This window comes from Oryzias melastigma, linkage group LG5 (assembly GCF_002922805.2).
Source record: "Oryzias melastigma strain HK-1 linkage group LG5, ASM292280v2, whole genome shotgun sequence".
NCBI lineage: Eukaryota > Metazoa > Chordata > Actinopteri > Beloniformes > Adrianichthyidae > Oryzias > Oryzias melastigma.
The window spans coordinates 16,322,768-16,335,914 of record NC_050516.1 but is presented as its reverse complement, the minus strand read 5'-3'; the positions used below and the strand labels follow the sequence as shown (position 1 = coordinate 16,335,914).

The 13,147-nt window shown below is 38.2% G+C and overlaps 1 protein-coding gene across 6 annotated transcripts in view; it reads left to right on the top strand.

The window, feature by feature from the left end:
- The first annotated feature begins 702 nt into the window (after positions 1-702).
- cita (citron rho-interacting serine/threonine kinase a) overlaps positions 703-13,147 on the top strand; it is a 48,841-nt gene continuing 36,396 nt past the window's right edge. For 5 of the 6 annotated variants that reach the window (XM_036211941.1, XM_036211944.1, XM_036211942.1 and 2 more), the window contains exons 1-10: positions 703-845; positions 1,042-1,160; positions 1,254-1,395; positions 1,694-1,869; positions 4,725-4,826; positions 8,014-8,156; positions 8,413-8,506; positions 8,606-8,812; positions 10,012-10,165; positions 10,980-11,169. In XM_036211941.1, the coding sequence (XP_036067834.1) occupies positions 1,059-1,160; positions 1,254-1,395; positions 1,694-1,869; positions 4,725-4,826; positions 8,014-8,156; positions 8,413-8,506; positions 8,606-8,812; positions 10,012-10,165; positions 10,980-11,169 (1,310 nt within the window). In that variant the 5' untranslated portion in view covers positions 703-845; positions 1,042-1,058. Of the gene's footprint in view, positions 846-1,041; positions 1,161-1,253; positions 1,396-1,693; positions 1,870-4,724; positions 4,827-8,013; positions 8,157-8,412; positions 8,507-8,605; positions 8,813-10,011; positions 10,166-10,979; positions 11,170-13,147 lie in introns of those variants that run through there. The other variant, XM_024271222.1, reaches the window with a different exon arrangement.

Below are 13,147 nucleotides of genomic sequence, written 5' to 3'. Positions count from 1 at the left end.
CATTAACAAAACAAGTTGAATTTAACATGAATGATATTTGAATCAAAGACTCAGGAATTGCTTTTAAAAGTTCCATATATTTTTTTCCCTACCATGTAAGTTAAATACATTTAATTACAATTAAACTATTGTGAAAAAATTCTAAATCTAAAATCCTTCCACTATCACTGACCATATGCCTCTGTCACAGCTAGACATAATATAATATGTCAAGATATATATAAAAAATACAGTGAACCTTTCAAAAATGAAATGACTTTGAAAGCTAGAAAAAAATCTGTATTTAAAATATATAATGTAAATAACGGGTGATACACTGAACGGTCCTCCATTTTCATCATGCTGTGATTTACTCAAATGTGCTCTTTAATCGTAATTTTGTTTCTCAATAACCCCCTGCTTATTCTCTTTTTGTTCTTCTAATAGATGTTAAGATTCCTCAATAAAGTTTGCTTTACAAAAAGGGTTAAGATTATATTATATTATATTATATTATATTATATTATATTATATTATATTATATTATATTATATTATATTATATTATATTATATTATATTATTCTTTGTCACTAATAGTCAACACCAAAGGAAGTGATGTACTGATGTAGCCAATAGACTGTATAGCCCCGCCATCAGTCATTGGTTAAAAAGTACCATTACACCCGCCCCTTTGGAACTAGATCATCCAATCACATGACAGCCTCATTCAGGGGGCAGGGGAAATGGGCGGGAAACGCGCAAAATTTGAAAGTTCACCCGGAAACAACGCTCGAGATAAGAGTGTGCTTCTTAGCTAGTTTATTTGTTGACGTAAAAAGTATTGTTGTTACGGCATGGCGGTTTGGTGAGTACGTTTTGAGTACACACGCCTTTTTAAACCTATAATGAAAACACGATACTAGCTTGCATCGCATTTGTTGTTAGCAAACAAGAAAAAAAAAACGGACGTTGGTCGTCGTTAATTGTAGACACGTACGTAGCAAGTTGTTGATATATAGCACGACTGCACCATAAATATTTGTTTGTTTGTTTTTTTGTAGATTGTATGTGACAAAAAATGTTGAAGTTCAAATACGTCAGTCAAGGCAACGTGAAAGGTCTCTCCTCTGCCGCTGACCCTATTACCAGCCGCAGCCTGAGACTCAACCAGGTGTTTCAGGTAAAACTTCAGAGCTTTGGGGGTTTTGGTATAACGAGGACACATGGACGGGCTTTTAAATAATTGGTCTTCCTGTTTGTGTTTTTCTTCCAGGGAAAAGTCAACTTAGGTGCAGCAGCAGGAGGAGGAAGCTTAGGACGGGAGGAATTTCTGGAAGCCTTGTTGCTTCTCTACCAGGAGTGCACGTCTCCTGAGCTCAAGAAGATACGTCATGTGGCAACGTTTGTCAATAAATGTAAGAATACTTTTCTGTTCCTAAAATGTCTTTTGGGTAACCGTCATCAATTTTAGTTTGATTTCTGGAGCTGTAAGGACAAACTTACTCTTACTCAGAATTATTTCTCCTCCCTGAACCTTTGTCCAAATACATAATGTATAAATAAACTTTTAAAATCTTTTTTAAACATAATATTAAAATGTGTATAAACTAATATCTGCTTACATGTACAGATTTTGTTTTATGAAAACATCTGCAATATAAAGGAAATGTATTTGCTACTTGTGTAACCTGCCTCTATGTTTCTCTATTGAAGTCTCTGACGCAGTGTCAGAGCTGCAGGCTCTGCAGCCAGGCCTTCAGGACTTTGAGTATCGTGCAGTAGTGGGTCGCGGTCGCTTTGCTGAAGTCCAAGTTGTCCGAGAGAAAGCCACAGGAGATGTTTGTGCACTTAAAGTGATGAAGAAAGAAGTTCTACGCACTAAAGACAATGTAAGAACTTTTTTTTTTTTGGAAATGCAATACAACAGAGTGGTAGCAGTCAAAGATAAGATCTGGCTTTTTTCTCATTTTTGTGGAGGAATTATTTTACTGTTTTTCCAGATGATATTTTTATTTCACAGCATGTATTCTGTGACGGTGCATGGTGAAGTTAATAGTCAGTGTCATTTTGAGGTAATTTGCAGATCATTTTTTGAGGATGTTCTCTCTGTCACAACTTTCTGGATGCAAGGCAAAAACTTGTTTCAGTGTGACGTTAGTCTGTTTTTCCTTTAAACAAACGGAAACCTTTTAATGGTTGAAGCCCACTTTACCTCCCGATTATTTGCTTGAATGCTTTAAGTTCCACTCCCATCATCTTTTGGTCTATTTTAAAAGCATTCCCAGTTGTCTTTTAATGATGAAGATACTGTTTTCAGCCAAAATTTTTAAAAGCCTGTGCAGTTTATTATGATATCGTTTCTGAAGAGCGGCAGTAGTTCTGTAGAAATTTGCCTCAGAGGTGTGGGTGGAACTGTTGGCACAGAGTAACGCCATCGCTCTTCCTGTCACCTATAGCTCATAGCACTCTGTTTACACATTCTCCAGCAAGCTTACAGCCCCTCACAACCCCAACCTAACAAAAGTGGTGCAACAAAAATGGCGAGCAATATTGAGGCTGTCCAGCCATACAGTTTTGAGACATACGTCAGATCGAATGAGGAAAATGAAGACGTACTTGGTTGGATCTAGTCTAAAGTGGATGCATCAGTATTGAGCGGAGCAGGGAGTTTGTGTTGCCCGCTCAGCATATTTTTGACAATATTTTTTAAACTTGATTTTTTTTTCATCTGCTCCTGATTCACAACGATTTGAAAAGCAAACTGCTAAGAAATCAAATTTTTGGAAAGATGGTGTGTGACCCCTCCCATGACAAAGGTGGACAGGATTTTGTGTCTGCCACAGACACCAGTGAAAATAAAAAGATAACCCCACTTCCAATGTAAACATGACTAGGATACAAGGGTTACATTAAAAAACAATTAAATTAAAATGGACATTGGTAACATTCACCCAAAAATCTAACTTTTTTTTGTCAGCAAGGAGAAGTTATAAGTAGTACTGGTTGCTGTCTTTTTAAGCACTGATTAATTGGTCATAAACTGTGTTTGAAGACTTAAAATGTCATTTTCCCATCAATATGAATTCAAGATGGTGCAATCTTATTTATTTTTCACATATAAAAGTTACAAGTATTAGATAGATAGATGAATAGATAGATAGATAGATCGATCGATATCTTTATTTGTCATTGTCCCAGGTACAATGAAATTAAAAAGTGCCTCCTGGTCAGTGCAATATTCATACTTCAAATCAACCCATGGTTTAAAAAAAAACATACTATTAAAGTAATAAATAATACATAAAGAAGGTGCTGTAAGTAAAACCTGGACATTTAAATAATAATAAAAAAACACAAATTAATAAAAAAACAGGATACTCGGCAGGTGTTAAAATTGTTCAAAACCAGAGCAAAATAATAAAATAATAAATATGAGGAAAAAATTGCCAATTTTGCATTTTATTTAGGAACAGGGTTTCTGATTTAAAAAAATCAGCAGAAAAATGGCCATTAAAAAATAACAGAAGGCCTTCAATTAGATTCTCAGTGGCATAAAGAATAATTTTGAGATAAAACCTTGTAGATTCTCAATCTTTTAGTTATTTAAAGGAAGAAAAGTTATTGTTAAACCATAAGAAAATAGTTTGATAATTAGATGCATGTTTATTGTTAAGAAAGAGACGGACAGTTTATGGTGTTTGAAAGAAACATGTAGATGTCCTCTGGTTGATATACTATGTCTGAAAACAGACACAGAAGCACTCACAAAAAAGGTCTAAATGTTATAGAAAAAAGCAGAGGAAAATCATTTTTGTAAAGGAAACAATATATTCCTTAATTTTGCTTTTTACCAGAGATAGTATTAAAAAATGGCAATAAAAGATATTTGGCATTATACCATCTGGATTCAGATAACAGTCAGACTTTGTCAAAACAGTGTTTGTTTCCATAACCACAGGGCATGACTGCAGTGTTGAGAAGCAATTCTGTAATCCTACAAAAGCCCACTGGAGAGTGCTGCAGGCCTGAACAAACCCTGATGAATTCTGGATATGGTATTTGACAGCTGTGCTCTCTGGCATATGACTAATGGAACAGAGCTCAGTCAGAATAGCACATGAGCTGTGACAGGAAGAGATCTGAAGTGAGCAACATTTGCAGAGTTTGGATGAACAAAAATGTGTTCTGGTGTCCAAATTTCACATGAACAACGTGGACCAATACTTACAAAAATAATGTGAAATCTCTGATTGTCAATTGATGTACTTTTGTGTTTGTGGCGGAATAATTTAGGATTATCAGCCATCAATGCATTCTGAATAATCTATGTAGGATTGCTTTCAATGCTCACAGTAGTTTTTTCTTTTACTTATTTAACTACATTTTTACCTACCCTTTATGTGTTTTGTGTCCCTTTGTAATTTATGTTGCTATTTTTAATTTATGTTCTTAACTTTTCTTCAATTTTAACTTCCCCTTTTTATCTTTGTACTTGTAAAGCATTTTGGTACCCTGGTGGCATTTAGTGCTATAAAAATTAAGATTAATTCATTAAGTATCAACAACAACAACAAAACAACAAGTTATTTGTCCAATCTATTATTCCATAAAGATTTCTGTAACTTTCAAAAAGAACAGAGAGGGATTTCAGATTTAGTGCCTTGTTATAAGTGTCTACAATATGTCTGATGTTACTAGCCTCAAATGGGTGTTCAGTGTTTTTTTTTTCTTTAACTCCATTCAGGTTGTTTTTTATGAGGAGGAAAGGAGGATCTTGTCTATGAACAGTAGTCCATGGATCCCACAGCTTCTCTACGCCTTCCAGGACAAAGAGCACGTCTACCTGGTAATACTGCAACACTTGTTTCCTTTTTCTTAGAGATGTTCTGTAAGTTGATTTTTTTTTTTTTAAGTCTAAAATAAAAATAATTCTAAAAAGTACTTTTTTTTTCCCCAAAGTTTTTTGCTTGAATGAAAACTCATTTCATTTGTGTGTATACTTTGTTTAAATTGAGAAAAATTAACAAAAATATCTGAAGTTTGTCTGTCTAAAACAGGGATTACTAAGTGGCAGAATGCAGTCCAGATCTGGACCCAACATCTGGGTCCGGATCTGGACCCAAATGTTTGTTCATACAGACCCAGCATCTGGGACTGACATGATGCAAAACTAATACAAGGAGCGCCTCTATTTTAAATGGTTCAGCTCTCGTTGTCATTGCAGCGCATTCTCACTATCAAGTTGTCATATATGAACACATACATGTTAGGAGAGTTTCTTTGAGGAGTAAAGAGCCGTTGAGGAACCTGAAGAAGAGCTTCACAGCCCAAAATATGAATGAAGCCTTGGCTGAGTGGTTTATTTCCAGTGTAAATTCATAATCTGCACCACCCTCGCGGTGTTTGGTTTCACCGCCCAGACAGAGGGACATTGTAGACACGGACCTGCTGTAGATCTTCTGGTTTATCTCCATACCCATTAATCACATGGTCCATTTAAACCTGCACAACTGCAGCGGCAGAGCTTGTTCTCTTTTTGGGCCAGTGTTGGCTTCTCTAGACGAAGATTTCTCTTCAGTGTGATCATACTCCGGCACAAAGTGCTTCCTCTTCAGGTGTTCATGCATCACTGTAGTGCTGCCATAGAACATAAGTTATGGCTTGCAGATATTGCATTGGACAGTTTTTCTTTTATTATTTCAGGTTTCCCACACTTTCAAGCTCCATTGGTGTGTTGTTATGGTACCCTAGCCTTCTCAAAACTTCCTGTGACATCGCTACTGACCCGGATTAGCACCGCTGCACATGTGTCAAAGAGAATGTCAGACCCGGGATTAGAAAGGGCGCACCGTAGTTTTGACATAAAAACAAGAAGAAAAAAAAATGCGTCTACTAGCAAATTAGTCGTCGACAATTTTAAAAGTCAACGTCGTTGCCACTAATCAGAGCAACGATGAGACCCAGCAACTTATTGAAATGTGATTGGATGAATACAGGCTCATTAAAGCAACTTTTAAGGTGATACACATTGCTTCTTACACCGTTTTTCTTACAATCTATATGTCATAAACACTGATCAGTGTACCTTCTTAGCCGTCGCCTCCCTCTGTCAGTAACGGTCTTGCAGCATGCCTACACCAAAGTAGAAAAAAGAGGGTTGTACCTGACGTTGATACAGACGTTCAAAATTGGTCAGCAAAATATAAAGTTTGAATAAGTTACCTATCCCAACAAGAATTACAAAGCGTAGGATTTTCTCCGGCCATAGCTTTGCCCCGCTCTCGTAATTCCTGGCTAATGACTGGATAGATCTTTAGTCACATGGTTTTGTTTAGATTCTTTATTTTGAAAGAGAAATCCCTGGTGGACGGCTGTCTAAATACAGACCAAACGCAAGGTTCAGGACTCGGTCCAAACTAACGGACTTTTCCAGTCTGAAAACACCCTTAATCTGTCTAGTTCAGGGGTCTGCAACCTGCGGCTCCAGTGCCACATGTGGCTCTTTTCTCTCTGCATGGTGGCTCTCTGGCCGAAGAAAAAATAAAATAATAGTATTTTTTTTTAAAGTCAGGATTACATAATTAGCATTTATTCAATTAAGATTGGTTAAATGTATTAATTGATGGCTGAGATGCACATAGATGATAAAAGGTTTTTACTTCCCTGTTAACCTGAAGACGTTTTGTTTGCTCAGTGCTACCTCCAGAATGAACGGATTTTATATGCAAAGAATAACTTTGGTAAAAAGTTTGATCTTTAAGAGTTAAAAGTACATGTCTTATGGTGCACAACAATGGTAACTAGCTGTCCAGAGCTACACTGAGATGATCTTGTTTGACACAGAGCATCTTTTATTATAAAATAAATAATTTGAGTTTCTGTCAAACATAAAAAAAAATCACATTTTGAGAGATGTTTGTTTCTTTTAATATTTTTGTTCCTTGTGTTTCTGCCAAAAAATAGACATAATTCATATTTATTATTAAAAAAAGATGATGAATGCAAATCCCAATTTTTTAAAGGGTAAAGTAAGATTTTGCAGCTCATTCTAGGTTTTGATCAGTGGAAAACAAGCCAGAATGGCTCCTTTACTGTTAAAGGTTGCCGACCCCGATCTAGTTCCTATTTTCTGTCTACCCTCTGCTGATCGTGTGAAACAAAAGTTGACTCGCATCCTCATTTCTAACAGAACTTTTAATGTAAACAAGCTAAGGAGAGCGGAAGGGTTAATCATCACTGTCAATTAATAATGTAATCACTGTTGTAGCTGTTTTCTTGGACAAGTTTTCTATGTACAAGTATTTTCCTTCTTGACGATAACTTGCATCATAACAACACTCCTATTTTTCCTCTTATCACAACTGTAAACTTTATCTCTCCCCAAATGTTTGCCTTGAATATTATTCTTCCTTTAGCTCCCCCTGTTTTCCCCTCTACTCGCCAACTGAGCGTGGAGGAAAATACAAAGCATCCATCTTTATCCTTGTGTCAAAGAGGCACCAAGTCTTCCTGTTGCTAGGTAACACTGGAAAATGCTCTGTTCATTCAGACTTGCGAAGCCATTCATGCAGCAGAGGCTCTCGTCTGTTATGGCTGTGTGGGTACAACCGCATACCTCACATCAACTTTGGCGCTGCCTTTCTGAAGGCAGAGGCGATAGTCGGCGCAAACACAACGCATTCTGACTTTCAAAGCTCAGCGTCTTGAATGCTGTTGTGGCACGTGACCCTTTGATCAAAGACATGCGAGCGAGGGATTTCGCAGTGTTTTCTTCTTGATGTATTTTTAGCCGTGCTTTGACTGCAGTATGGCAGATGAATCAGTAATAGTATCTGCTTGTTATGCAACAGTATCTGCAATGAGAAACTTCTGAATAAGTTCTGTTGCTTGCTTCCTCTGTTTGTCTCTATAAACATGAATGCAAAGTCTGGGTGACGGCTGATGGCTTACTGTTCTTCAGATGAGCCCACAGTCGTGATGACCATCTGTTATCATGGTGATTCCTGACTGTTTGCATAAACGGGTATTCCCAGGCGATGGAGTACATGCCAGGTGGTGACCTGATGTCCCTGCTGAACCGATACGAGGATCAGTTTGATGAAGCCATGGCTCAGTTTTATTTGGCCGAGCTGATAGAGGCCATTCATGCTGTCCACCAGCTGGGCTACGTCCATAGGTAAGACATCAGGAGTAAAATTTAAGCTGCTGGTATTTGTAAGCTGGTCTGAGAGCACATTAAACACCTGCCATAGACACCTCTGACCTTTTTAAGCTTTGATAAAATTAGTTGGGCCTTATGGCCGTATAAAAACAATGCTGACGTTTACGATGTTATTCCATTATCCTCAGATCAGTTGACGTCTAACAGTACTTGGGCAACTAAAAGCTCTTTAAAAGCGGTATCAAATGTCTTCTTAACTCTCAACTTACAGAGATGTCAAACCAGAAAACATTCTCATCGACCGGACTGGTCACATTAAGGTATCCGACTTTGGATCCGCTGCCAGACTGACCGTTAACAAAACAGTACGTGGATTATTGGGATTGGTCTATCAGTGTGGTTCAGTTTTCTTGGCAATAGCATCACTACGATTTATTCTAATATTTTTTGTGTGTTCCTTCCAGGTCACTGCTCCTACAGTGCCCGTTGGAACCCAGGACTTTTTGTCCCCTGAGGTCCTGGCAGCCGTGAACGGTGGCGCTCAGGGCACCTATGGGATTGAATGTGATTGGTGGTCCGTTGGGGTCATTGCCTATGAGATGATCTATTCCAAGTTACCATTTTCTGATGGCACTTCAACCAAGACTATCCACAACATCATGCATTTCCATGTACGTAGACTAGGGTTGGGAATCTCAGGGTAACTCACGATGTCCATAGTATCACGATATGGCAAATATTGCAATAATCAATATATTACTTTGGTAATCTACGATGTATCACTATTTTGTGAATATATATCTCTATTTATTTGTTTTTCCCCAAAACTTTTTCTTTGAACAATTTAAAAAATAATATATTAATTTAATTTTAACAGTAAAATAAAATTAGCAACAAATACTAATGCGTCTTTGCAATAATAACATACATTTTAAGGTAACAAATTAACAAACCTCCAATTAAGAATTAAAAAGCAGAGAATATCAAATAGCCTCCACTCTTGAAAGAACGATAAATGTTGAAGTAAAAAATCGCAATGGGGTATTTTAATTAATTTAGCATTTTATATTAGATAATGTATTATTATTTAGGAACTTTCATCCACTTAATATTATGTAATTGCTGTATTTTTTACAGTGTTGATAGCCAGATTAATTTTCCTATCGTCTTTGGATCTATTTTAAAATTTACCCTTTTAATTATAATTATGACATTTCTTGACAAAAACAAATTAAAAAACAAATTTTATAGTACATGGTGTCAGCAGAGTTGCAGTAGTTCATTAGAAATTCATCTCTGTGATGTGGATGGGACTGTAGGGGTGGAGCAATCCTGCCCCATTTCCCCTCATCCCTTTGTTTACACTTTTTCCCACTAGCTTACAGCCCCACTAAACTCCAATCTAGCATTATGGGTGTAACAAAAATGCCGAGCAATATGGGAGCTATCCAGTCGTAAAGGTCAGATGAGGAAAACATTAACTATCTATTTGCATATGAGCACATGGATTGGAATAGAGCGGCGCAGAGTGCCTGTGGCTTTCCATAGTAGATCTTAAGTCACATCTACAAGCTTTTTCCTTCTGCATTTTTTCATAAAAAGTAAAGTTACACTCAAACTCAGTTTTAATCTTAATTTTCTTTATATATTTCGTCCATTGTGAGAAAAATACTTCACGAAACATGTAAAAACACAATTTTCCTTAGAGTGGGTCGTTAATCTTTTGTGTTTCTGGACATACTAGTGACTTCTAAGATTGGCATATCAGCTATTTAAGTGGTACCCCCAAGTAGAATCCACATAATAAGCAAGCAGAACTAAGTCGAATCTGATTTGTTGAATTTGTATGCAAATGTTATTTTTCCTGCAGCGGTATTTAAAATTTCCAGAAGAGCCACGTGCCAGTAAACAGTTTGTCGACTTGGTGCAGAGCTTGCTGTGTGGAGCAAAAGAGCGACTCGGCTACCAGGGACTCCGGTGTCACTCTTTCTTCTCCACTGTAGACTGGAACAACCTAAGACAAGGTGAAGGGATTCCCTACTCCTGACTCTCTGTCCTTCAACTAAAACTGTTTGTTTTTAAAGGGAGTTGTAAAAAAAAAAGAAAAGTTAACCAGCTGATGAGTGTGTGTGGATAAAGTGTGCAAATGGACAACTGTGTTGCCGCTGCTGGTTTGGGTTGTAAAATAATGAGATTCTGTGTGCCGCTGGCAGTAAGCCAGCTATTCCTAGGAGGGAGTGTGGGAAGGAGGAAGGAGATGAATGAGGCAGACGGAGTAAAGACCTGCAACTCATCTGCTTCTCAACAGATGCAGCACAGACAACACCGCTCATATGCATCTACATGTAGTCAGAGATGATGTTTGACACCGTCTGCTGATCAGCTGTCATAAATAGCAAATAGATCATTTATGTTTATATTTTTTCAGGAATGATGACTGATTTTCCTTCTAAATAAAATCAGACATTTGTCAGTTTGTATTGAATGCACAGATGCTGTATATTGGCGGTTAAACACTGATTCTGCTTCAGCTCCAGCTGATTAGCTTGCACTGCTGCAGTGAGGGAGAGCGAGGGAGTATGTGTATGTGAGAGGGGGAAAAAGGGTGGAGGGTGGGTGGGAGGGACGGAGGCAGCATGTGCATCAACGCGCGACTTACCGCACTCTAGGCTCCCACCGCTCTGCTCCTCCTCCCTTCTTTTCTCTTCCCTTTCTCCTTGTTATTTTTCCTTCATCTTTTTTTTTTATTTTCTCTCATTTTTTCCTTTCAAACTGCCTCCGTCTTCTGGATTTACCTCCTCGTCTCTTACTCCCCACTTCGATCTCTTATTCCTGCAGTTCTCCCGCCTTTCGTTCCTGCATTGCAAGCTGAAGATGACACCTCTAATTTTGAGGAGCCGGAGCAGGCTGCCCCCTGGCCAGCTTCTGCCAACCAGCAAGGAGCTCTGCCGGCGGGCTTCCACGGCCAGGATCTGCCCTTTCTAGGCTGGTTCTTCAGCAGAGCTTTGACATTATTGGTCAAATCGGAGTAAGTGCTACCGGTTTACTTGTATTTTTCCTTCTTCAGTCTGCACAGAAACCTCTTGTAACACCTTTTATTTCAGATTTCATAAGCTTACTGTTGTGACAATAGATTCTTAATAATGGGTGCAGCAGTTTTCAAGCAGCTTGACATTCTGGGGACCTGCTGTGGGGATTTGGTGGTCAATAGTGTTGCTTTGGCCGTTTGCTGTGTCAGACGGGAAATGAGGGAGGGGAGGGATCCCCTCTTCCAGTGGTGCTCACGTCTTCTAATTTTCAGGTTTTGTGCCTTTTTATTCATCTGCTATTAGTTTTCCATCTTGACGTGACACTAAGTTGATTGAAAGCGTGCTTAAACAGGAGGATTTTAGCCCACATCACCTCGCCATGAATGCTGATTGGTATGCGGCTGAGTGTGTCAATGAGGCTCGCGGAGAAGTGGAAGCTCACACATCTCTCCCACCCCTCGCTGCTGTTATCCTGGTTTCAGTCACTCTGAAGCATAATGGGCTCCTGACTTTGACAGAATGTGTCATGGGACTGTAATTTAGCTTATTGCTGTTTAGCTTGTTAACCTCTGATAATAAAGCGGAGGGGGAGAGTGTGCTTTGCTTTTCATTTCTGTAGCCCCATCCTGGTGCTCCGGTCTGCTCGTGTAGCTGTAGGAGACTGCGGATCAGCAGCAGCAGAAAAGGAAGAAACGGCGTTAGCAGATTAGACAGGAAAAAGGATGAGAGCCCACATTGGGGGAGAGAATCTATTTCTATGGTTACAACCGTGATGGGTTTTTTTTTTCCCACTCCCCACCCCCATCTTTACCCATCTCATCTCCTTTTTTATTTGCTTCCTTTTCTAATGTCTCTGTCCCTTACTGCTACACTATCATTGATCAGTGGTTTTAATTGGAACAAGCCCTTTTCTGTATTACCTATAAACAGGTCACTGCTTTGAAAAAGGGATCAGTTAGGTGTAGGTGCATTCATATGCATGACCACATTCTTCATTACACCACCAAAAAGAGGAACATTGAGCTCTGAGCCAGAGGTGATGACCATTCTAGACTGTGTATCCTCTTAATAAAAATGTTTCCATGTGGCTCAAAGGTAAATCATTCAATTGACAAAAAAATCAGATTCCAGGAAAAAGGAATAATAAGCGAATGACGGAGGCAGTACAAACAGATCTAAAAAAAATGTTTTGACAGATGGGTACTGTGACACATTGATGTGAATAGACTTGGAACTACCTTTATACTGCAGCAAGAGTTCATAAAAAATAAAAAAAATCTTACAAATGAAAGTTTTATATTTAGAAATAAACATATTTTTGCAGAAAAAAACCTTTAAGCTCACACAGACTTTTGTATAAATGCAGTCGATGAGTTAGACTAAAAACACAATGACATTTAGTAAAAATGTCTCACTTAATGGGTTGTTTATTTGATATTTGATCCTATTAAATGACAAAGAACGCATGTAAATGTGTAAAAGTACGCTCTGATTGACCTAAACTATAGAAATTAGTATGACTGAACATGTTAAACTTTAATATTTAAAGCAATTGGGGAGGGACATTATTATATCTTTTCTTGGATGCTGACTCTGACGATTGCTTTGATTGACGGACCTCAGACCATCTTAAACACTCCACACTTAGTGAGGAAGCGACGCATTTCCTTTAAGCTGAGCTAAACTGCCTTAGTATGAGCAGTTAATGCACAGCAGTCATACACTGCTTGCCCGATCTCTGTGCTTACACTTTTTATTTATGACTTGCACAGATTAATGAACCACTTTTACACAGTTTCTGTCTCTGCGGAAAATCACTCCGTCCAGCATGCGGTTCCGAGCTCAAATCTAAACCAAATAATGTATTAAGTGTTCTTTTTTAGACATTTCATATAGACCAGCAAATTAGCAGCATGTTTTAAGAGTGTTAACTTAACCCTTTAGTCCACAGAGGAGAAATCTATACCTCAGAGCTGG